Source organism: Serinus canaria, chromosome 3 (assembly GCF_022539315.1).
Source record: "Serinus canaria isolate serCan28SL12 chromosome 3, serCan2020, whole genome shotgun sequence".
Classification (NCBI taxonomy): domain Eukaryota; kingdom Metazoa; phylum Chordata; class Aves; order Passeriformes; family Fringillidae; genus Serinus; species Serinus canaria.
The window spans coordinates 83,153,409-83,179,727 of record NC_066316.1 but is presented as its reverse complement, the minus strand read 5'-3'; the positions used below and the strand labels follow the sequence as shown (position 1 = coordinate 83,179,727).

Below are 26,319 nucleotides of genomic sequence, written 5' to 3'. Positions count from 1 at the left end.
AGTCCCTCCCAACTTTTCATTGATGTTTTTTGTGTTTCAGAAGATAATTCACTTCAAATTGTACTGATGGGTTTGCAGAAAGTGCAGCTGCTTCTTGCAATTCCTTTGACTTCATATCATCTGCAAGCACCAACTTCTTCCCTCCTATATTTTTCCAGTATTATCTCCGTGTAATTTATATTTGTTTATATAGAGAAATATAAAAGTTTTGATATGGAGGGAAACACCTTATTAAAGGAGTGACTCAACTCTTAGTTTTCCTTGTAAGGTGAAAATACACTTTTTCTCAAACCATAGAATCAGAGGGTCATTTAGGTTGGAAAAGACTTCTAAAGATCATGAAGTCCAACAATTAATCCAGCAACACCATTTTCACCACTAAACCACATCTCCCAAGTGTCACATCCACATGCCTTTAGAATGCTTCCAGGGATGGTGACTCCACCACTTCCCTGGGCAGGCTGTTCCAGTGCCTGACCACCCTTTCAGTGAAGAAATTGTTCCTAATATCCAATATAAGCCCCCTCTGGTACAACTTGAGGCCATTTCCTCCTGTGTCACTTGTTACCTGGGAGAAGAGGCTACACCTCCTTTCAGGCAATTGTAGAAGAGCAGTAAGAGCTCCCCTGAGCCTCCTCCTTTTCTCCAGGTTGAAGAACCCCAGCTCCCTTTGCTGCTTCTCACAGGACTTGTGCTCCAGACCCTTCCCCAGCCTTGTTGCCCCTCTCTGGATTTGCTTGACCAGCTCAATATATTGAGTTTGATAGCACTATTGTTGTTCTAAGGATAGGCTTAGACTAAATCTTGATACTTAAATGTTTCAGATAGGATCTTCAGTTCCCCTAAAATATTCCTTCAAAATAGTTTAGTTAGACAAATACATATAGTTATATTTTCCTGCAGAAAACAGGTGAAACACCTTCACATCTATGGAAAAGAACACTTTTTTTCTTCCCAACTTATATAATTTCCTACCATTTGCCTCAAATTTGAGATCAAGGTAATTTTTCATTATTTTTAAACTTATTGTTTATTTAGGTGTTTTTCTCACATTTATAATTTATCTCAGTTTTATTTAGTCATAAACAGTGTTACATTTTCACAGAAAAGTGTCAGTATATTTATGTTCTTTTTTTTAGAAACAGCTATATGTTTCAGATGTCTTGGATTAATTAGTGGAAATGCTGCTTCATGCAATGTAAATAATCTGCAACTAATCTGTCAGTGACTTCTGGTAAACCACGTTGTTCATTCATCTCTTTTTAGATCACATTGACAACCATTGGCTATGGGGACAAAACTCCTCTTACTTGGCTTGGAAGGTTGCTTTCTGCAGGATTTGCTCTACTTGGCATTTCTTTCTTTGCACTACCTGCTGTGAGTATGCCTATAAAATCCATAAAAAGTAATAGAAAGTCCAGTAGGTCCTGCCACTCTTATGATACAAAAAGCTGAGGGAAGCTGTCTACATGAAGAGCAGCTCTTTAAGGCTGGTTGCTCTGCAACAACACCAGTGAAGTGCTATCCAAAATCCAAAGAAAAGATTTGGTGTCCTTGCTTGAGTTTTGGGAAGTTTTTCTGGCATGGACAAAACTGGGAAATAACCCTAAATTAGGTTACATACTATTATGTAAGGTTGAAAATCCTTCAAATCCTTCCTTTTGTTATGAATTGTGACTTACATTACTGCTTTTCTTTCAAATTTTTCAAAACAAAACAAAAATAAAAGCACATTATATGTTTTTCTAAGTTAGATTATAGTGAAAAAAAATAGATATTTCTAATAGCATGGTTTGTATGGCCATATGACCTACCACCAGAGAGTAGTAGAAGGCCTTAAATCAACCAATGGTTAATGCTGTTGAATGCAAAAGATTCAGCTATAATTTTCTGTGAATAATTGTAAATAAACATTACAGTTTATCTATGTTGTTTCTATCAATGTTCAAGAGACTAATGGAAATGGCAATTATCTAATGACTAAGATTTAGTGTAGCTTCAGAAATAAATTCTTGGTTTTTTGAGTCAATGTCCTTTATTTTTTTTAGATTAGTTTGGAATAAGCATAAAATGTGAAGTGGCATTTGCAGTTTTTGTATTGTTTCCAGTGCAATGTCTTTTGATATTTTAATACTCATATGCTTTATCTGTAGATCACTATAAAACATGGATGTTATAATATTTAATTTGTTTTCAACCATATAGATAAACCAAGATTAAACATCTTCATTTGTCAACAGCATTAAATAATCTGGTGCACTGCATTTATTTCTTACTCTAGCTACAAAGAGTATTTCAGTATCTTTGACATACTATAATGCATTATAATTATAACCCATTACCTGTTTGTGAATCCTTGACATTTGTTGGCATCTACTGTAATTAATTCCTTTTGTCACCTAGTCACCACTAACAAGAAAGCTAGTCTTAGCAGCGCTACAATGAAAAGATGAATACCCTTACATATTAGAGATGCCACAACTTTTGTTCCTCGTGTCATATCTATGTACAGATACTAGTTTTCCTCATAAATACTTCAGTGCTGAATCTGTCTGTAAAAGAAGAGGTATGTGGGAAACTTTCGCACTTCTCATAGTATTTCATCCTGACTAAATAAATATTATCCTGACTAAATAAATAAATAATTATATATGTATCATTATTATAATTAAAATTAATTATAATAATTAAAATTATTCTGACTAAATAAATATTTCAAGTGGAAATATTCTTCCTTATAATGGAGACAGTATATGATGTCCTTATAGTGTCCAGCAAAAGTATTACTTTCCTTGCAAGTCAAGAAGGAAAACATCCTTAATTTTTGGGTCTATACAGTTAGAATCAAATTTATCTTACTCAAAGATGAAAGGCTAAAAGAGGAGAAGTTTCATAATTAGCTTTTTCATAGCCTCTAGAATGAACAGTGGGTATTATTTAATGGGAAAGATCAAGAAGAAATGCATTTTCTAACTTTTCCAAAATCAAAAGTTCTGTTAAGTGCTGCAGATGTGGACTTTGATGTCCACGTATACTTGTCAGCTGGTCATTCCCTCATTCCTGACTCAAGCTCCTCTGAATATTTCTGCTTGGTTTTATAAATATGTATGCATCTCTATGGCCTTGGTAGTTGCAGGAACGTAGTTTAGCACAAAACCAGGCAATGGGTGGTCATTGGTAGCACCACAGGTGTTATGTAAGAAATCTCCTGCTTCACCAGGGAAAGGGGAGCTGCTTCTGTGTCTTCTTCTGTCATACACTGGTCATAAATGTGTTATCTGAAGCAACCATATGGTGTAACTTCTTCACAAAATCTATGTAATTGATGATGTATATTGGTTCAAAGACTACCTACACATTGATAAAATGATATTGCAGGGCATCCTCGGCTCAGGATTTGCATTGAAAGTGCAGGAACAACATCGTCAGAAACACTTTGAGAAAAGAAGGAATCCAGCTGCAAGTCTAATTCAGGTAAATATGAAATCACCAAAAAGATAATCACAGGTGATTTAAAGTACATATTGGAACAAGTCTTATTATTTACATTTGGAAAGTTTTGTGGAAATAATATTTAACAGATTGGTTAGTTTCATGAAATAAAAATGTTCAGTGACTGCTGTGTGTTGCCATAAATCTGTACAGAATCACAGATTCATTTAGGTTGGAAAAGACCTTTAAGATCATCAAGACAAACTATAACAAGACACACAGCATTTCTGTATGTAGTTTTTGTTCTTCCATCCATGTTAAAGAAAAGGAAGCACGGATGCCAAATGCATGCCTGAAGTCAGAAAGCTATTTGGGAAAAGAGAATTGATCCCTAGACAACCCAACAGACAGCACAGTGCTCTTGCCTATATTAAGCTACTTTTCATCTACTACAGGGTTTAGAGTATTACAGTGAGTGATATACTTGGTGAAGATGAAAGGTGACCTGCCCAGAGAATTGCTTTCACTATGAGTCAATTCAAAAGCTGGAAATGTAGGCACAAACAATTTTAAAATGTCTGAAATTGTCTGAAGTTGTTCTGATGTGATGGTGCAAATCAACAAAAAGTGGCATGATATGTTTTGCATTGGCTTTTTCCTTAACTTTCAGTCCTAGTTAAAACTGAGAAATTACTCTAAGGAATCATTTTGCACCATGCTTTACTCTACTTGATGCACTGAAAAAAGAAGGGGGAACTAATCTCCTAGAGTCTTAGTTTATTTTCCTGGGATGCCAAGCATTCTCTGTGTGCCATATATGCTGGGTTTTATTTTTGAAATAGTAAATCCAAATAAAGAAGCTGAGTATGAATATGCTAGTGTTCCATGCTATGTACAGATAGATGTCAGACTGTCTTTGAAGCATTCCTAAAGTTAATAAATGTTTTCCGTTATTACTGTTCAATTATCATTAAATCCTAAATATTTAAAATTTATTATTTTTTAGAATAATTAACAAATATAATTCTACTTCTTTTGTATCTAGTCTAGAATAACTGGTATATTTTCTAACACAAAAAAATTACGTTTGTAATCGACTTCTTCCAAGGTTGGTTGCCAGAGGAAACACATAATAGATTTAGGTTTTGGATATAGCTCTTAGTATTATTTTATGACAGTTCAACCAAAATATTAGAAAAACAGCATGCTAAATAGATTAAGAGTAGCTAGCTGCCTGATTTTGGAGACTGACTCAGTGAGTAAAATCATTGTGAAAGGAAGACATTTGTTGTGGGATCCCATGATGAAGGCTGTTCAGCATTCACATGTTCATTTACAGGTTCAACACTTTCAGTGATCCAGAAACTAATATAAAATTGCTGGTAGAGATATTTTCTGAAGGCACAAGGCCTGGCAGCATAGGAAATATGAGACTAGGCACAGAGGAATAAAACCAAGGACTATCTGGGTGACTTTTAGTGTGAAAGGATCACTGCCAAATATTTAAATACAACAAATACAAACTTGATCTAGAAACTGAATCCAGATAATTATAAGATGTCTCTATCCCTGCATTAGTGAATAGAGAAAGGATTTGATGAAGCATGAGAAATACAGAGGAGAAAGACTGGGAAAGAAGGGTCAAGAGCTTCATACAATTTCCCAGTATGTTATTACACCTGGTTTCATTAAAGTCCTTAGATACAGAACCATAAACATTATGAGGAGAAGACTGATCCTACCACTGTGTGTGATGATGCTCATACTAATATGCTACACATCAACTCAACATCTACAGTTTGTAAGTGAAATTGAAATACCAGAGAAAGCAAATAAAACACTGGAAAAATGGGTCAAGGACTGGAGAAAATTTCTTGTTCATAAGTGCAGGATGTGTCTGAACTGCATATCATTGGGTCCTGTAACAGTGCCCAGGTGTTTTTTTAATTGTCTCTAGGTTATCAGGGTAATGTCTATTTTCTAACCAGTTACACTGTAGAATTAATCTGTGCTAACTCATCTGTTGCCACAGACAGACTGATAGAGCCTTTACCTGTAGATAGCTGTAGAAAAGTGAAATATTTGGTATACATTTTTTCTCAATTTCTTTAGCTCATAAGAAATATTTAGTGTGAGAATTATTTGACCACAGAAGCTCAGAGAGGAAGTCTTGGAACCTACTGGACCATTTAATGTAGTAGACAGAAACATAACAAGTAACTCTGGCTATAAGCCAAAACCAAAGAGTTTCAAATTAAAAATTATGCAGAAATTTTTGACATCGAGAATGATCAACCAATGAAGCAATTTTCCAAGTGAGTAACAGGTTCTCCATCTGTTAATGAGGACTGGATGTGTTTCTGGGAGATGCACAGTAGGAAAACACAGAGTATTGGATTCCATACAAGAATACCTAGATGACATTTAATGGTTGACAATATACAGGAAGCACAGATGCTCAGCTAGTACAAATTAATATAGTTAAGCTGACATCAGGGAACATGTCTCAGCTTGTAGAACCAAGGCTCATCTTACTATCTACATGCATTATAAATCTAAACAATGGACACATTTTCCATGCTATGCTTTGGTTACTCACTTTTGTTAAATGTTTAAAAACACAAAATGAATAATTTCAGCGTTTCAAACCACAGAGAATGCTTCTCTTTTCTTCTAAGTGCTTTTGTCTGGTTTTCATTAAGATTTGCAGAATGTATTATGACATTTTCTTTACGTCAGACTGCAAGTTTGTGTGGGTGTCCCCTATGGACCTGTCACAAATAAACCACTGCAATGCTTTTCTGAGCACCTTTATGTGCTGAATATCTTCTGGTGCTTTCACAAAGCCAGTAAGTCTTATCTTACTGCATAAGGTGTACTGGGATTCACAAAAGTTTTGGTAGGTTTGTACTGGCATTTCCTGAATCAGCCTAACCGAGCACATTCTGCTCTGAGTAAAATCCCCTCCCTCCGCAGTCAGTGCGCTGGCATGGTCACTTCATTTTCTTGGTTCGGTGGCATGGTCACTTCATTTTCTTGGTTCCTTTGTGCTTTTCTATTGTTTCCCCATACCAGGCTTCCTGGCGGTTTTATTCTACCGACGCCAGCCGAACAAACACGGCAGCCACCTGGCGATATTATGAAAGTATTCTTCCTCCCCTCAGGCATGTATCAGTGCTATGAATGATAAGAGAAGGACACAACTTGTATCGGTTACTAATCTGCTTTTCAATTTTTTGTTTCATCCCCTACTCCCTCTTGCCTTGTTTTTTCTTTTTTTACCGTGTATCCTGCACGTAGTGTGTATGGCGTAGTTATGCTGCTGATGAGAAATCAGTTTCCATTGCTACCTGGAAGCCTCATTTGAAGGCCTTGCATACCTGCAGCCCTACAAAGTAGGTACAAATATGGCAGCTGGTGCTGTTTCTGATGTGTGTTCGAGCTTATAGAGAACTAGTATTTGTCTGTTTCGTCTTGGTTTGTTGTCTTAAGTCCTCTCAAGTCTTCTCATTAAAAATTTCAACTAACAAATCAGATCAATATAATGTAGGAGCCTAGGAACAAATACAAATCATTGCTATTTATCTTAGAAATGCACAGGCATTAGAAACATTTTCCCAACAACCCACTCATGCATCACGGTTAATGATTCACCTCATTCCAAATTATCCTCAAGGAGAAAAATATTAAGTTTAGTGCAGAGCGTGTTCCTTGGTTCAATGGTATGTTTGTGCCTGTGCCTCTGTATAAGGCTGTAGCTGCTGATCTACCTTTCCAAAGAAAGAGTGCCTTGTGCTATTTTGCAGGTGAATGCACTGGGGATTTTGCTCCTTTTTGTCATAACTTCTGATATATTCAGTATTTCCTTAGGACAAACTATATATGCAGTTATACATGCAGACAGTGGAAGAAGACTCAAAAGACCTGCTGCCACAGATTGGCAGACAGGAAATATTTGATATCCTAGTTTGGGTGAGAATTCACAGAGCACTGGCAGCCCAAGACTTTTCAATAATTCAGTAAAAGGTTTAGCAGAAGGCAGCAAGTTGACTGATTCAATACAGGGCGCAGATCAGGAAGTAAAAAACACTTGATAAAGATCAAAAAGGAGAGCGCTAAGAGCCTTATGGGAAAGCTCTGATAAGCATCTTAACTGTTGTTAATTGCAGACAGTGCAAGAGAATTAGTGGTTTCTCTCAAAGCTGGGTGATGAACATCCACATGACAGTAAAAAGGTAATTGTGTGCCAAAAAGCTCAGCCAAAAAGAAGTTTGGCTGGGTATCCAAAGCTGATCTTTGAATTTCAAAGAGTTGACAAGAACAGAGCCGTAAGTAATCCATTACCATAACTCTAATTCCAAACTGCTCCACACTAAAAGGAGCTTTTAGATTAAAAGTTACATGAAGTATTGATATTTTACATATACAAACAGGCTGAAAGCAACATTAGTATAAATGGATGGGTAGAAAATTACATAAATAATGAAGCTGTATCCCACATAAATTATTCTAAAACATGACTCTCCCTCAAAAGTGCATCTACTTCTTATTTAAAATAAGCATATTGCTGTGCTAAAATTGAACCTTTTTATTTACCAGAAATAACTTATCTAATAAGAAACTACAGCTTTCTGTTATATATGTGTCAGCAATGCATTTTGCCTAAGTGCTTTGCCAACTCAGTCTGCAGTGGTATGTACTAAGCATGTTATGCATGTGTTAATAAACCTGAAAAGTTTCTTTTCCAGAAGCATTGTAGTTATGAGTCTTGCTTGAATGTTTTTGTGGTTGCAATGTAATGTGTGTGTTGTGCACCAATTAACATATCCATTTATGTCTATCATACATATAACATCATCTCTAACTAAGTAATGTGATTACTATCTGCATAACAAGTATGTTTTTCCCTCCCACTCCCTGACCTGAAGAAAAGAACAAGGGGAATCTTCTAGCAGGTTTGTAGTTTCTTTTATTTCCTTTATCTGTGAAATGGCTGTTTCCTAATGGCTTTTAGATGTCTTGGGTTCTGTACAGTAGGTTCAATGAACTGCAACCATTGATGGATAATAATCACAAATTGGATCTTTTTAAAGTCCTATGCTGCTGAAATTTGCTTCTTTGTCCCAGTTTTTCTACAGGGAAAAATAGGCAATTTTTTACACATCTAACATTCTGTAGCTTTGAGAAAAGTTCAGTTTGAACAATGGCAGAGCAGCCAGTGGACCAGCCTCCCCAGACCCAGCTCCTGGGCAAGGACACGTCCCCAGCTTCTGCTGTAAAATCAATGCAGGAATTGCAGAGGAAGTTACAGACATGTAGCTCAATTTGGCAATGTGAAGAAGCCCACCAACCCTCCATTGCAGGGAGGACCCTTTGATGGGTCTGGTTGGATGTCACCTTTGCTCTGCAGGAGCATCCTCAAGGCTTCCTCAGTGCCATGTCTCCACATTTTTAAACTTTCCTGTCACCCCCTCCTAAGGAGCATTTTGGGACATAGGAGGTGGGGGGAAGCAGCACTGCAGTGTCTCACCTCCTCCTGGCTGCATGGCTTGCACTCCCCCATGGCTCAGTTCAAGCAGAGGAGCCAGACTGGTAGCTCTGCTGAAGAAAGCCCTGCTGCTGTCAGCCCAGAGCACAGGTGGGCTTCCACCCAGCCTAGATCCCAGCTGAGCACCACTGCCTACAGCTGGCAGCAGCAAGCCTTGGCAGGGCTGTCCTCACTGGCTAAACAAAGCTCTGGAGAGGCATGTCCTAAGGCAGTGGGAGAAAATGCTGGTCTTTGCTGTACTCATAGCCCAAATCCTTCGGGGCAGGAAAGGCTTCAGTGGATAGAAAGGACTCTATCTCAGAAACTCGTTAGGGATGGGAATCAGCAGGCGTTTGGCAGCTGGCACTGTGGTATCAGCACGCTCTGAGAATAGCAGACCTTACCTCCCAGCAGAAAATGCTAAAAAGCCAAGGAAAAAAGTGTTGATGACACATCAGCCCCTGAAATACAGCCCCAAGTTGTACTGTGGTTCACAAATGCTTCTGGGTTATTCAGTCTTCGCATCAATTACCCATGTCCCATTCCACTTCCCAGACTGCTCCTCTGGCACCTGACTCCGACCTTTTCCTCCAAGCACATGTAACTGCTGTTAGTGTCACTGGAACTCAAGGGGACAGGATTTGCTCTGTCAGTTCTGGGATTTTTTGTATACATTAGCTCCACAGGCTTGCTAGCAACACATTGATCTCATTAAATTTTTACAGTCTGATCCAAACTTCTTGCACTCACCAGCTGTATTTCCTAGTCTTTTGACAGCAGCATTTAAAATTGACTTTTTTAAAGGTGACACAGAAGTTGCCAGTAAATGAGTACATCCCTCTAAAACTAGGATTTGTGCAGAGGGGAGAGGTTATTCCCAGTTGTACCAGCAAGCACTAAAAGAGACAAATTTACTTACAATAACTGGAAACTAGATGGAAAAAAAAAACCAAAAACCCAAACACCCAGCTGTCAAAACCATGCTGTGTTCTCCCAGTTGTGGCTTTAAAAGAAGTCAACAATTTAGCCAGATTTTATTCACTTTATTTTCACCGAATGGAAGATGTTTGCTCTTTCAGAAACACTTAATTAATACATGCCCTGCTGCAAATTAGTGTATATGTAAAAATGAACTAGTTAACTTCTAAGATCATGTTCTACTGTAAGAACCCTACAGACCACTCAGTGCCTTTTAAAAAAAGATGTGTTTTTTCAGTGGCTGTTTATTGCTCTTATGCTGATATATCACTGTATGTTTGTATCACTTAAAATACATGTGGTGTATGTGGTCTTTTGTGGCAAAGATGTAAATACAAAATGCTGCAATGTACTTTGAGATACCTGTCCTTGACTACTTAACTTGTTTCTTACTGCAATGCTAAGTGACTTGCATGGGATGCTTTGTGAACTAAGTAAGATTCTTCTTGTTTCACTCTTTAAATGAAGAAGTGTTTGTACAAGCAGTACATTGGATTAAATTCTGAACATGCTCTTTGCTCTATATTCCCTTCTAACAGTGAAGAAAAAGTTGTATTAAGGAAAAGTTCATTATCTTCTCTCCTACCAAATTTACTTATATTTACAGAAATTAATTATTGTGTTTTGTCATGTACAAACCTGCAGTCTTTCATTAGGTGACTAAATGTTGCTATGCATTTGAGTTGAGAGAGCTGTGCTTATGAGGCTGCAGCTTCAAATTGATTTTAATAAAAATATGTATGTTGTATTTCCCAAAATTTTACACACAAGTATTCTAATTAATCATTTATCAAAGTATTGGTAGACAACCTCTCTGGTGTATCCAGGCTATAAATGAGATATTTCTATAAATCAGTTCCAGAGTTGTGCAAGTTATTTTAAAAGGCTACATCTTAAATTCTTATTATCTGGAAATGCACACACTGAAAACCAACAAACATTTATCTCTGTTCAGTTATACAACATGGCCGAAATAGCTCCTGTGCAGGAAACTAGATCAAGACTGATGAATCTTGTCGCCTACAGAGAGCATAATCAGTCTTAAACTGTGTGTAGGACATGCACTGGGTGTCTGCAAAGGATGAATGTCTCCCATCTAGTCTTGTAACTCATGAGGCTGAATATGCATTCCCTATTCAGACAATTCTCTCTGGTGCAATAAGGGGCAGTTTTGCCAGTATAAGATCTTCAGGGGAAAGCTCAGCCCTGTTCTGAGGGAAACAAGTAAATTGTGTTATGGAATTCTTTCACCTCCTATACCATATCTGTTTCTAAAAGTAGATTTAATGTAAACAACTCTGCATGCACCATATAAAAAAGAAATTGCCGATGATGCGTAATCTAACTTGAGGTGGAAAACCTAACCCCTTACCCAGCACTGGAATGCTTAGTAACAGAGTCCTCTATCTCCCCTCACTCCTAGTAAGCTTTGTAGTAATAAACAGAAGCTCTTCAGGATGTACACCCCTCGGAAACATAGGTATTCAGCATCCTGCCTATTCACATGATGTTTGAGAATGCCAACTAACATCAGGTGCATGATCCATTCACTTCCCCTCCTCAGTGCTTTAAAATTCCTTACTTCTCCAAATGATGTTTCCTATTTATGTTTAAGTGCTTGTAAGTCCCTTTTTGCTTGTTGCCTGCAATGCCATTAACACAATGGCAGCAACACCAGTTGTTTCAAACCCATCCAGCCAGACAATTGCAGTGGCAGCACATCGCGGTTTTACGAAGCCCCATTCCCCTTCTCTGCCTGAGACTTCAACTTTTGGAATGCATTGCCCTGTGGAGATCCAAAGCTGGGGTTGAATATTTGGGTAAAGCCATTTCCCCAAGTCCAAGAGGATTTTTATGACCATGGCAGTTGATTTCTCCATCGAATTATTAGTGGAGAATATTAAGCTAGAGCATGCTAGGCAATTACAACAGCCAAAATGTGCACTTGCTCTTGAGAAGAATCCCCTTGGACACAGCTTGTGGGTGATGTGCCTGCATCCTGTACTGGAAGGTAGAGGAATGCATGTGAAATCAAGCATCTGCTTCAGCTGAATTCTCTGAAAATTGTGTCTCTTACCAAAAATGGCAATTCCTAGATAGATGAATCTTACGGGAAGAGGCCTATGATTCATATTTCAAGCTGATTGCATTTTTTCTTACTTATTAAAAAGAATGTAAAAGACAGTGGAAGTACAAACTGATTACAGAAAATTAGGACCAAAATAGTTTCTCTTCATTTAGAAATTGTTTTGGAAGAGGAAAAAATGCACAAACACCCTGAATATTTACTTTTTCTGTTTGAAAATTGAACTATAATATACTGTGGCCTGAAATTCTTGCTATTACTTATTGAAGGTATGAGATACAACACAAAATTTCTTGAGCTTGTGGTCCTAGCATGAGACTGGTGGTGAAGTCTTTGAACTTTAGGTCTCACAGTATTATCCATTGCATTTGCAATTGTTCAACTTAGCTTAATTTCAGTAAAAGTATTTGTAGGCTCTGTAAATACCAGCACCAGTATTTATAGGTAGCTAACTGCTGAAAACTTGCACATGCTTCTGCTTGCTGTTGTTTGCCATAGGTGATAATTTCTGGAGACTTCTGTCTTGAGACTCAAAGCCTTCTTCCTCACCCTCAGGCCCTCCAGTTATTTCTGATTCATCATTCAATTTCTTCCTATTCTTGCTTCCACCAATTGGCTCAGTATGAAAAGCTGAAAAACGAGGTGAAATTAAGGCTAGTAGCAAGCAGTAGTGCTGCAGGTCTGAGGCTGAGGCAGAGCAGAAGTTTTAACTTGACCAGAAATCTAGGAAGGTGGCAGGCAAATGGGGGAGTGGGACTGGGAAGGAAAGAGATGCTCAGTTAATAAAGTACAGGGAGATGGTCGTGGACGTGGAAAAAAGGGAGAGCAAAGGTTTGTCTGCATTTGTCAGTTAAAACAAACTCTTATCCAGAGCAGTCATTTGGACCGGGAGAAAGTGATCGTTCCCTCTGCAGTGAAGCTACAGTGACCTCTAGTGTCCCTACACACCCATTCCTTCATAGAAAGGTGGCAAAGGCAGAATTTGAAAACGAAGAAATAAAAATTAGAAAGTCATTTGCTGTCCTAGGGAAGTGAGCGCCTTGGGCCTGAAATAGGAGGAATGAGTCATAAGATCCTACAACTGACCTTTCAGAAGGCAGACAAATACAGAAATGTCATTTGCTTCCTTTTCTATAGCTGCCAGTTGTAATTGATCTCCACTAAAAGATGCTTCAAAGCTCGAGTGTTATCGATAAGAAAACATTCCACAACTTTCAACCTGCAAGAAGAGAGGAGTGATAGGTCCAAAGAGATTACCTTTGCCAGGGAAGTCTGTCATAGGAAGAAAAATGTATGTCAACCAACTGGGCTAAATTATCAGTCATATAAAGTACAAAAAATTATGGACAGACACACATCTAAAGGAATGCAGAGATAACTGGAAGCAACTGTGGATCTCTCAGATCATTGTAATTTACTTTTGATTTAAGAGCTTGTGCTCTTTTATTTTCATGTTTCTTTCTCATGGTTTTTGCCTTTTGGACAAACACACAAAGTTTGTGAGTACTTATGGAGATGTGTGAATATCCAATGGTAATTAACAGGTTTACATTGATTCAAGGGATTTCCTTTGGATATCATGCAAAAAAAGAACAGAAAAAGTGAAAGATAAAAAATATAATAGGCCAGGACCTGAAAGATTGAAGGGTTTTTAGCACACACAAGCCAGTACTGACATAACCAGCATTAAATCAGAATAAAGGGCCCTAAAGGAGTCACTGGCTATTGATTCAAATGCAGAATGTCCAAAGATGCTTGAATGGTGTGTTATCTTCACTCTGCAATTTTAACACCATCTCTACTGCTATTGCAACAAAGAATCCATAGCCAGGAGCTTGGCTTTATCCTATAAGGAAAGGGACTTTGGCTCTAGGGAAAAGCCATGCCAGGGTATGCTCAAAGTGCTCTGATTCAACTACTCCTTCATGATCTGTTATTTATCAAACACAAAAGAGCCCCAAGACAAGCTTGTGTTCCCAAGCACAAGCTTTCTTCTCTCAACCTTTCTTCTCACACAATTTATGCCAGTGCTAAGAAGGACCCAGTGACTCCAGGAACATTTCCCATCAGTCTCAAAATAGGAACAGGGATCCAAGAAGCAAAGAACTGCTCTAACTAGTCTCTTTGGGTATGCATCTCAAGATGTAGAAGAGAGTTTTCAAACCCTCCTTCCTTCAGGGGCTGTGTTTCTCTTCACAATGCAGTACTCTCTGCATGGACCCTTGGCATGCCAGTACATTGTCATTGCTACAAAGCAGACTTGATTTAAGTTTTTAAGTATAAGCTCTGCAGTTTACATTAATATTCTAATTCTCAGCATTGCACTTTTGAAAAAGGTCTGTAGTACAGATAAAATGCCTACTGTTCCTCTCACCATTGCCTCTCCGCGTTGATTTGGAGAACTAAAGATATTCAGGTTAAGTAGTCATTGTGTACCATTCAGCTTTTATAAATGGAATAACCATGTCTACCAATCATTTAAAGGCAGCCACTGCTTTCATTAGTACAAATTAAGTGACAGAACAACACGTGCTGTTTTGATGTTGGTATTAAATTTTCATTTATATTTTGGAGTTGATGTGATTATTAAAAAATATTATCTATATAGGTAGTTTTTGGCTATTAATAGTTTGGCCATTTTCCTTTAATTTTTACTAGTGCAGCAGAAAGAGAGCTGTCCAGAAACTTTTTAACTCTAATATTTGGGAAAAAAAGTATTCTTTAACTTCATTTTTTAATAGTAAGAACAATTTGAGCCATAAGGGGAGTTTTAAAAAAGGAGGAAACTTGTAAGAATAATATCTATTAGAAGAAGTCGGTTTTGATTCTTTTGCTCATTCTGTATGACAATGCAATAATGTGGTTAATAAATATTTTACAGTTTAGATTTTCATTGCTGTGAAATGCAAAAGATTCCTGAGCTGAAATATAATTCAGTCTTGAAATGTAATTTGTATTCAAAGCTAAAATCTGGAACACTTTTCTTTCAAATACTAGGTTCTCTGGGTCTTTTGTATTGCTTATGCCACAGCATTGGGTAAAAATTTACAATGGAAATAGATAACATTTTCATCCCTGTGATGTATTTATTTCAACAATTGCTTATTTGGGCAAGAAAAGAAGGGGATTACATTGAGAAATTATAGTAAAGGTATTCTTTCAAGTAATCCAACATGCCATATAGAAATACATTTATCTAATAATCTTTCTATTGATGTGCTCATTTCTCAGTATTCTTGAAAATTATCACATTATAAGCATCCCAGCATGTGTTTTGCCTGCAACAAAGTGCGTCCTTTCTGCTCTCAGGGATGTTTTTACTCAGACTGAAATGCTATGCTTTGCTATGCATGGACAAAGATATGTTTATCTCAACATTTCATGGCCACAGAGGTTCATAACTACTTTCCATTTCATATCATTACATTTTAACACTGTATTTTCAGAATGCAGTAGGTTAAACATCTAAGAACCACATTGTCCATATTAGCATTAGTTAATTACCTGCAGGACCTGTTCCTGTTCAAAACATCTTATGGGCATGCTGAAATTAAATGCAAAGACCTTGAGAGTACTAGAAAGTGTCTTAACTTCAAGAACCACCATCATTTTCAGGTAGACAGTCTTTGGTAAATGTGTTTTAAAAGACCCCTGCCAAGCCTACACCAGTAGGACTGCAAGTCCCAGTAACACCATACCATGAACAGACACTGCATTGCCCTCATCATCTCTCCCCTTGAAAGAACAGGACCACTGATCAAGGTGACCATTCCCTTGCTCAACCAATTGAATTTAACCTTGCATATAAAACAAGGTTTCCAGATCTTGGTATCAGACGCCTTCTCTGTTTGCTCTTTGTGTCTTCTGCTACAGGAAGGGGCAAACAAAGGCAAAAATGTTAAATAATTAAAAAGTATAGGTAGCTAGTCACAGTGACCACAGGATGTTCATCAGATATGTTTGGACAAAGGTAATATGAGCACCAGGAAATAGAAAATCTACAAAACCCACATTTAGTTGTCTGGGGGATAGGATTACAAGCACAGCAGGAGGGGAAAAAAGAAAACCCTTAAAACTGGTCAACCATAAGAGCACAGGGTCACCATTGATCCAGCAGACACAGTCATGAGCTTGGCTGGGCTCTGTTACCTGTCCAGTACCACCTGCACATGGTCAGCTCCCAGCTAAATCTTCAGCAATGACTTTAGGGAGCACACACCATATCATTACATTTCCATTAATCAGTCATCATGCTGTTTCTTGGATATTTCATTCAGTTTGGTTTTGTCTTGTCCAAGTAAGTGCTCTAACAAGGAATTCTGGATATGAGTGATCACTAATCATGCATATGAAATGTTGGAAGTGCCACATCCTCCAAAAGCATGAATATACACTAACAGTATTTTTTGCCTGCTCAAAAAAAACCTCAACCCAAACTACATGGCATGCAGTAACAATAAAATACATTTTGGATTTGTTTATCTGAAGATATGGCCAGAAATGCACTGAACTTGGCTGACTAAGATGGAAACAAACCTTCAAGTTCAAGGAACAGAAAAAACATCATAGACATTAATGTATAATAATTGGGTGAAATTGTTTCTATTTGTTTTTTTAATTTCCTTTAGAAGGTTATTCTGTACTGTATGATAGACTGGCAATGCTAATGCTTCTATCAAAAAACAATTACATTGAATCAGTTCCATTCACAAATTAAATACATTAATGAAATATCTTATAAATATATTCAATGGAAATGAAAGTGTTTAGGAAACAGATTCATACCAGTGAGATTTTTTTACACATTATTTTCAATAATCATACAACAGAAAAAAGAAATTGATTAAAGTAACTATGAAATAAAATATATTTCTCTCTCTCACAGTCAAAAGCTAAGTTTCAAGGAGCGGGTCCGGATGGCCAGCCCACGAGGTCAAAGTATAAAAAACAGGCAGTCTTCAGTGGGGGATCGCCGCTCACCAGGTGCTGACATTGCCACCGAGGGCAGCCCAACCAAGGTCCAGAAGAGCTGGAGCTTCAATGACCGAACCCGCTTCAGGCCCTCGCTGCGGCTGAAGAGCTCCCAGCCCAAACCCATGGTTGATGGTAGGAGTTGTTCACCCCTTGTTTGCCACTGCACGCTGCTGCCAGCCTGCTTACACTCCTGCACACCTGCACAGTGATTGTGCACGTTTTAGGAAGGCAGAAAGAATTGCAGAGTCACAAGCCAGCTGCAGTCTTCTTCAAAGACCCCAATAATGTGATTATTTTTTTACTAAGAAATCATGTCAGTGGTGCATAGGGAACAACTGGTGGAAAAGGGGGTCACTGTGAAAAGTCACAGTGGATTAAAGGCATCCCAGGGAATTGGCTGCAGCAGCTCTTCTGTCGTGGCCCCTCTCCCAGTACTGAGCTCAGCTGCTGCCCAAACCTGCTGCCTCTTGCTGGTGGTCCACACAGCACAGCCAGCACTGTCTGTGCCTTCGTCAGCCAGGAGCACAGCCTGTGCAGAAGGGGCTCCCTCAGGCAGAGAAGTCCCAGTGCCTGCACTGCTGATGCAATCACCCGCCACCAAGGGATATGCTACTGGGTGCTTTCAGTTTTACAGGCTTGGATCTGCCTTGATAAGGCAGGTAGATTTTGCAAACAAAACCAATGTTATTGCTTTTATGTATTGTTTTCTATAGGGTATTTTGGATGGAGGAAGCACTCCTAAAATGTAAAGAGGTGGATCTTGGTAAAAATGGCTTGTTGAACCTGCAGCAGGCAGCCCAGCCTTTCCCTCAAGCTGCCTCCAATGCTGTTCCATTCTCTGGCTTAAGTCCAATTTGGCATTAAACTAGCTGGTATTCGGGCAAGGATCTTCATCTGACAAAGCCTGCTAAAACAAAGACAGTGAGTCCTCTAACCAAGGAGCACCAAATTGGGTGACAGCAGACCTCTGACAGGAAGGAGCTGAGAGAATAAAGTGAAACTGACCCCTGTGTGGGATGGGTCCAGCACTGAAAGGTGCACTCACATAGCTCTGGGGGTGCTGCAGCCCCAGTGGATTTTTTTGGGGGTTTCTCCATTCCCATATTTCCCAATCTATGAATGTTTTGTTCTTTCTTGTGGTACCCTCCATGTGAAAAACAAGGGAAACAAACTGGTTGACTGCCACAGAATGCAGTGACCCTGCCTGAATGGGAAAGGTACAACCTCTTTCTACAATGGCATCATGCATGCTCCATCCAACAATTGTGGTAAGACTAATTAGACAGAAGTACCATGTTGATGTCGCTTCCTTTTTGAGAGCACATATTATCACAAACGTGTAGGTTGCAAAAACTCATTGAACTGCAATGCCCCATCCCCAGTGAGGATGTTCTACACAACAGATTTCTTCAGGAAAAGCCTGGGTAAATAAACATTTCCTGGAGGGCAACCAAGACAAACCAATGGTATTTGCTAAGGTCATCATTCCAGGCTAGCCCTCCCCCATGGAGATGTCTCAGATTTTCCGAAATTCCGAATTTGCCTGAGGTACAGTGAGCTGCTGGGGTGTATCAGCTACCAGGACACTATCCAGGTTGCTCCACTCCACAATCCACTGCTATCCACTCCTATCTCCATCCTGGGTTACAGGCCCTGGCTTATGTCCCATGGCAGCTGTATCACAGGGGCTGTGTGACCTAGGCCGGGTCTCACGCTGATGTGAAGCTCAGCCAAGGCCACAATGGGAACTAAGAAATGCTCTAGGTGGCATAGTGGTTGAAGCTACCCTGTCTAAATTTAGGCATCCTACGTAATCACTCATAAAGCACAAGTATCATCCCCAAACCGCATCAGAAGTAATTTCATAGGATAAAACCCTGTAACTCACACCGTGCCTGCAAGTGACCTAAGGAGAAAATAAATTTTTGAGCACTCTCTCAGAGTATCAGAAGCTCACTTTTGCCCCAGCTCTGCAGCTCCTTGCTGAAGCACCTGTTTAATTTTTCATCAGCCCATGTATCATAGAAGCATTTCCTCAGCACATCCCCTATTTTGTCCTGTACCTATTGCCATCAATAACAACTATGTGCACAAGCAGATCCTGCTGCCTCTGATTGTTTCCCCCTCATGGAAAAGGTGGCATAAACAGCACCTTGGGTATAACTGTAGATAAAAGACAGAAACAACAACAGAGCACTCATTGCTGTGCACAAACCCTTGAAGATCTTCCCGCTCCTCAGGGTGAGCACAGCCTGTTTCCTGGTCAGTGATTTCCAGCTACTAGTCCACCCTTATGAACTGGGGCCAACAGATACAACCCATTTCTCATCTGTGGCAGAAGGAACAGCTTCCATTGTCTCCAGCTTTTAGGCAAATGCCAAGTTTCCATTCTGGGACCTCATCCAACTACTTCTAGGACCAGTATGATTAGAGAGATGTCCAGTGTGCTCACTGCTGAGAGACAGCTCCCTTCTGCCTTACCCAAACTTTTGCAGGAAAAGTCGGGCACTACTAACCTTCATTTCTTTTCCTTTCTTTTCTCTCATAGCTTGATACTTTCTGCATTTGACAGCTCAGTGAAAAAGATCTCAAGATGATGTATTTTATTTAGAACATCTTGCATTTTTCACTGGATGAAAAAACCAGTATTTGCAGCATATTATTCTTATCTCTTGCTTGCCAGGTCCTCCAATTTCCTCCTTGAGGTATTCCCCAGCCAAATAATTAATAATTTTGTCAGGCCAATCATCAAGCCAAAACTAGAAGCCAAATTTCTGGGGTGAAATTTTGAGCACAAAACAGTACCCTTGAACAGCTGGTCCTTCTGGTGAGTCCTACATCTCTGTAGGGTGTTTGGTGAGAGAAGAAATTACATTACAATATACCTTTGGGGCAATGACAACATAGTGCTGGATACCCAGTTCAGTGTCAAAACTTCATATCAGTGAAAAATATAGAGTCTTACTATGAACTTCCTCTTCCAAAAGAGAAAAGAAAAGGACATTTCACTGTATGGGATGTGGAGTTGTAAATGCTCTGCCTAGACAGAGGACTGGTTTCTGTGTGAAAATAAAAGAAAGATGCAAATTATAAGGAGAGGCTTCCAAAAGGAAGGAAAATTGTTAGCATATGAGGATGATTTAAGGTAGATAGATGGTCGACACAGAGACTTTGCAGTGCTGACTGGGTTCTGGTAAGGACATGGCTGGAATCTGGGCCAAAACCATCAGAAAGAGGCTGCTGGAGAAACTCAGCATTAGCAATCAGAAACTGGCTTGCAAAGGGAGGTTTCGAGTCCAGACAGGAGCTCATGGGGGTAGCTAAAAGGCTAACCTGATTGAAAATGGAGTAGCTTGCCTCTTAGGCTACCCAGCTACAAACACTCTAGCACTCCCCCACTGCATATTAAAATCATAAAAGGAGAATTTCTTGGCAGCAAGTAAAACACTTAAGCCAGCCACTGGTATATCCCAAAAGGATTTTGGCATAATAGCCTCAGAACAGTGTGACAAAAACCATTGCACAAATGGCTTTATTTATGGTTAGTAACATTCTTCTGAAACTGCCATAAACCATTTATTGCCATTGACAAAGTGGGTCTGACAATGGCAGTAATTATTTCAGTTGCATATGTGCATTTGCAAATGGAATCCCAACCTGAGAGAGGTTTGATGGTTAAAGAAGTTTTTGGTGGCCTGACCAGAGATGCTTTCTAGGGCATTCAGCAACAGCGCTGGGGAAAGTGAATATCAAGACTTACATAATCAGATTTTAAATACATGTGCAGTCTCTGGTGACATGTAGTTCACAACTTCCAGAAATCTTGCTGAAGAGGCGACTCTGCACAAATTAACAAAGGTGCCAAAACGCTGTATTTCCAATCTCTGTTATCAGCCTAAAAAGGGAATTATCAGGATGAGACAGATGAAAGGAAAATTTTCACCAATCAAGAATGGTAAATAGTGGCTTTAGAAAGCCCACACTTAGAAAGGATTGTATAGGGTCATGGAAGAGCCTTCCCCAAAGGGATGCTATGTCCCACAGGCAAAGGCACAGCCTGACCTTGGAGCCCCTCACAGCCCCCTGTGCACCTGTACACAGTGAGCCAGGAGCTACCTCTGGCCCCAAGGCCTCCTCATGCAGTATGGCTTTGGTTCTTCCCTGTTTTGTTAGAAAAAACAGGGAAGCTGCAGCCAAACTGCCTGTGGGGAGTGGTGCCCAGCCAAACATGAGAATACTCACCAGCAGGGTCAGTCTGTGCTAGTTATTAAATAGTACCGGTGATCACATGCCTTGCTCAAGGCACTGTGCCCATGCCTTGTTGTATGTTGTGTAGCCATCCACAGACACTCAACCACACAAAATCTCTTCTTTACAATGGTATTCCTGTCCTGTTTTGTTTTCTGCTTGCCTTACTTTCTGAGGAACAGAACCTTTTCTGCTTAAATCATGCACCAGTCTTGTACCACCACAGCTGAATTAATGAACCAATATTATGCTGTGGATGCAGTTTTCTGTGAGGCACAAAAATACCTTATTATATTTGTTTTCTACCCTCCCATGCTTCTAAGCCTCTGAATGAGTTATTGTGCCTTTACTGTAACCTAGAGACATTGTGTGGCTTTTTGAATAAAACATCAAAAGCCTTCAGCACTGGAGATATTACAAACATATTTCATTTGATTAATTAAAAAGAAGTCTCTAAGGAAATATGTGATTTCTTGCACCATCCCCAAACATTATACACTCACATGACCTCTAGCCTTTCATTCCCTACAGAGTACTTGAACAAAATCCTGAGGGTAGAGTATATTAGAAGAGCCATGGAAAGAATGCAATTGTGCATTTCAGCCCCCACATCCTCGGGTTCCTACCATGTAATTTATGTATTGCAAAAATGACAAGTTTTCCTTCCAGTAGCATAAACAGCTTGACCTTGGATAAGGTTTACTTGATGTGGCAGAAGTCCTTAGATGGGGTGCTTCTACATCTAAGCTTAAATTTGTTGATTCCAAGCAAAGCTGCATGTTGTCAAAATTTGAGTGAAATTTATTAGCAATATATCAATCTGTGCTAGACAAGAGATTTATTTTCTTGTTATTGCCTTCCATAGAGCAGATAGAGCTCTCATTTATTACCATTGTCACTGTAATTACCTAGGAAGATCTGGCATTCTGATCTAAGCTCTGAGTCATTTTTGTGAAAATAAGTACAGACCATTGGTTTTGAGGCATTATTTTAGCTTATTCCAGCCAATGTCCTGGCCAAATGAGTCCATAATTTAGTCTCTTTTTTTACAATACCTCTTGAAGAACTTCCTGTGCACCATTTCTCCCTGGACTCAGTAGTCACAGGTACAGTGATAATGATTATTAAGCTTAGCCCTGTGAGGAACAGCAGCAGACCATCACACAGAAGCATGATTTGCATGGCTTTTGGATACCCTCATCTGCACTGAAGACTATACAAATAAGATAAGAAGTAATTTTGAGAGGATGCTCATAAAATTTCCCAACCACATGTAACCCACTTGCACCAAATTTGAAACATTTGAGGAATAGTTTTATTTTTATGAAACATTACCAAGGAAATCCTTCATGACTTTTTAAAATACAGGACTGTCCTGTAGATACATGAACTAAAACAGCTATAGTTCTCTAACCCTTTGCCTCAGTCTATGATCTCCCTCAACAACAATACCTGGAAATCTCCCAGGGCACAGGACCTCTGAGGACCTTATGGAATATCAGACATATATCAAGTGATGTGTGCTACAAGGTCTTGCAGGGAGACAGTCAATTAAGTGTGACATTTAGCTCATTAGTCTACAGTTCCAGATACTATCACATGTTTCTACAACTTATTTTACAGTTTTTACTTCTTGGATGTGGTATATATGAAATAACAGAAATGTGTAGCTAAAAATACACTAAAGCCATAGATTTAGAGTCACCTTCTTTTACTTTTCTCACATGGCCGTCTAAAGTTGTTGACTAATTTTCTACTATTTATAATAAGATCAGCCTTTTGAGGAGCATAATTATTGTGCATTTAATGAATTGTTTTTAGAAAGTCTCCTGGTCCTTCATATCATCATTCAAAATTAAAAGGATTCCTTTTTAATTAAGCAGTGGGAGCTGTTACATGAAATATTGCAGAAATTTCTGAGAAGTCAAATAATAACTAAGGGAAGGGAATGCTAGAATTTTAGATATTTGGAACTTGCTTGCATTATATAAAAATTGATATCAATTAAGTTTCTGACCTTAAAAAAATTGCACTTACAGAGAAAGAAAACTATATCATTATAGCCAGAATATGTAAAAAACTTTCCACCAATTCTCTCTTCCATTTTAGCCAAATCAGAGGCTTTTCAGAAATGCTTTAACATAACTAATGTTGTTAAGGATATTCTTTAAGATACACTGTGTCACATTGCACTGCAGTTCCCAATGATGTCCTCTTTTCCTCCCCATCTGGAATGCTTTGTGTGTTTCAGAAGAAAGACAAGGAATGGGCTGTTGATACAGCACTACTGAACTCCCCATCAGTACTGCCAGTAGAGTAGAGGCTCTGGTTGGGCAGAAGGCAAAGTTTACAAGCTTGTGCAAAAGTGCTCCTCCTTACAGGAGGCACCAGTTTCCTTCCTTTTCTGAGAAATTCCTTTCTAGCATGGAAATAGCAACCATTTCATAAAAGCTCCCTGTAAACAATATTTTTAAATGTTGTAAGTCTTATTCCCTCTTTCTTATTTTTTCCACTTGAACAGTGTTGTCTACTACGAGGGATTTTGGTGTCATTTTCTAGAGAAACATTAAGTATCTAATGTGAAGAGCACATCACTGAAGTACTTGTTCCGCCTTCTTCCTTTCTTGATTAGAAGAAAGTCTTTCCTTTTGTTGATTTTTTTTCCAGAGATCAAGGAAATAAATACATAATTCACTCCCTTGGGCCTCCTTTTTCTGGCCTCTGCTCTGGAAAGCATGTAAACATGGGCTGCTGTCTTTCCTGCTCTGGGGGAGCTTTGGGCATTCTTATTAAGTATGTGATTAAGTTCCATCACAATTAGCATCGCTTTCTTTAGTTTATTTTTCCAATGGAACTTGGTGAGCAATCAAAGTAAAACAAAGTAAGTGAACTAGGTACTGTGAGAGAGTCAGCTTGTTGATGTTTAAAGGCAAATTGGGAAGAAAATCAGTTATAGGGGTAGTGAAGGGATTTTGTTTTCATGGTTCAACAAACAGGAGGATAATGAGAGCTTGCAAAGAAGTGAGTAGTTTCATAAAACATATTGAAACAAAGGCACTAGGCTAATAATTTCATTTATAGAAAGGGAAATTGCATGAATCACATGAACATAAACCATAAAGATGTTTGTACATAGAATAATTTTTGAGTAGAAAAAAATGACTGAGATTTTGTGAAACATTCTGTGCATTACAGCATCTGTGGAAATACTACAAAATATGTAAAGAATTTTTTTTTTTTTGAGAATATAGGCTAAATCCCTAACACAGTAAATACTCATAGTGAAGAATGGTACTTCAAAGGCAGGGTAAAGTTGAGTGAAATACACCTACCTTGCAGGTACCCTAGGCATTACACAGAGCAGCACAGCAGAGGCTCTATTTGCTCACAAAGAGGCTGAAAGAATGAATAATGAGAGTATTAAGCTGCTGGCATTGCTTCTTGAGCAAGAGGGTTCAGCTGAGCTCAGTATCCATGTAAGACTAAGGCAGTTTGGAGTCTCAGAACAAAGCAGCTGCCTGGACCCCCCTGCTGCAGCAGACCTATGCATTGGCACCTCCCACAGGGACAATCTGTCCCCCAAAAGCTTTGAATTCATGTCCAGCTTTACTTGCCCAGAAGTTAGATGCACTGAATTACCCACTCATTTTCTTTCTGACCACTCACACAGAAAATGAGCATGGACATGAGTGTGTCACATTGGGGTGCCCTGTGCTGCTGCCCTGGGCAGGCAGAGAAGCTCTGCACTCACATGAGGCTGCTGAGCAAGGTGGAGAACAGGCTGTGGAGCTGCATTATAAATTTCTTGGACAACTCAAACTCTCAATTTTGGCAACAATATGGCTCAAAATAACTCAGCACCTGTGAAAATTACACCACCCTCCAATTTTTACCTGGAGTCATACATTTAAATGAAAACCAATCAGACATTTTTTTCCAAACCAGTGTGTTTTTAGCCAAGTCAACACAATACTGTGCTGGGACATGAATAAGTGCAAGTCATATGCAGGCTATCAACTTCAGGCACCTATTGAGATTTTTCCATGTTGTGTTGGTTTTGCATGGCCTGGTTCTTGGTAGTGGGGGGGGCACAGAGGTGGTTTCTGTGAGAAGGTTGGTTGTCAGCCTCAGCAAAATTATTTCTATCACCCACATGAAGTACCCTAACTACCTTTTGCACAGTCAGAGTAAGATCTAAGTGCTTCTGAAGGCTTCCAAAAATCGAGTCAAAAGGTCTATGTTGGGATCACCATACCAGTCACTATGTCAGAAGCACTTCCATAGGATTATTCATTGTGTTGGCACACACATTTATTAATGCTGGATTGTTGTTGCTAGCATATTGCTGTTCCCGGAAAACAAAAAGTAAAGAATCTTTTTTATTCTGTTTAACAGGCAGATAATTACTTGAATGTTACTGACACTGAAAGCAAGGAGCTATGAGAGCAATGTCAGTTTTCTCAGTGCCAAAGCATGTTATTAAACAACAGAAAACACTTCTAAGAAAGGACACATACTATTTACAGAAATAATAAATCAAGGCTTATGAATAACTTTTGCACAGTCATATGAAATGCAGCTAAAAACTTGTAATTTTTTTGTTGGTGACATATAATGCTTTAGAACAGCCTGATTTTTTGCCCATTCTTTTGTGGTGATCATAAATGACTCGAGTTTGCATGAAAAATGCATAAATACTGTGAAAAACAGGGAAATATCAAGACAATTTTACTGTCTTGTGCATGCCTCTTCTATTTCTTGGTAATTGCTGCTTTGCTGTGTGATTAAATCAAAGACTGTTCAGGAAGAAAGAGGAAGAAATTAAAAAGCAGCAAAGACCAGACAGTAGCCCAAAGTAAATAATGTCAAAGATTATAAGACAATGGCAGATGCCTCATCAGCTGTGAAATAAACACGTTCTTTGTTTGATCAAAACACATACTGAATTCTAAATATGCTGGTACTAGAAAAAGGTCTGGATTGTCAAGTGGACTGACAATCCAGACACTTAAAGAGATGTGCAGGAGTTGGTCTAAATGTGCATTAAAACACATTTTATGCATTGTTTAGGCCA

General features: G+C 38.9%; 1 protein-coding gene across 2 annotated transcripts in view; it reads left to right on the top strand.

Moving 5' to 3' along the window:
- The window catches only part of KCNQ5 (potassium voltage-gated channel subfamily Q member 5), a 278,254-nt gene that overhangs the window by 234,830 nt on the left and 17,105 nt on the right, over positions 1-26,319 (top strand). The window contains exons 6-10 of one of the 2 annotated variants that reach the window (XM_050972702.1): positions 1,267-1,377; positions 3,379-3,474; positions 6,733-6,827; positions 8,361-8,387; positions 16,909-17,129. In XM_050972702.1, the coding sequence (XP_050828659.1) occupies positions 1,267-1,377; positions 3,379-3,474; positions 6,733-6,827; positions 8,361-8,387; positions 16,909-17,129 (550 nt within the window). The remainder of the gene's footprint in view (positions 1-1,266; positions 1,378-3,378; positions 3,475-6,732; positions 6,828-8,360; positions 8,388-16,908; positions 17,130-26,319) is intronic. The other variant, XM_018919196.3, reaches the window with a different exon arrangement.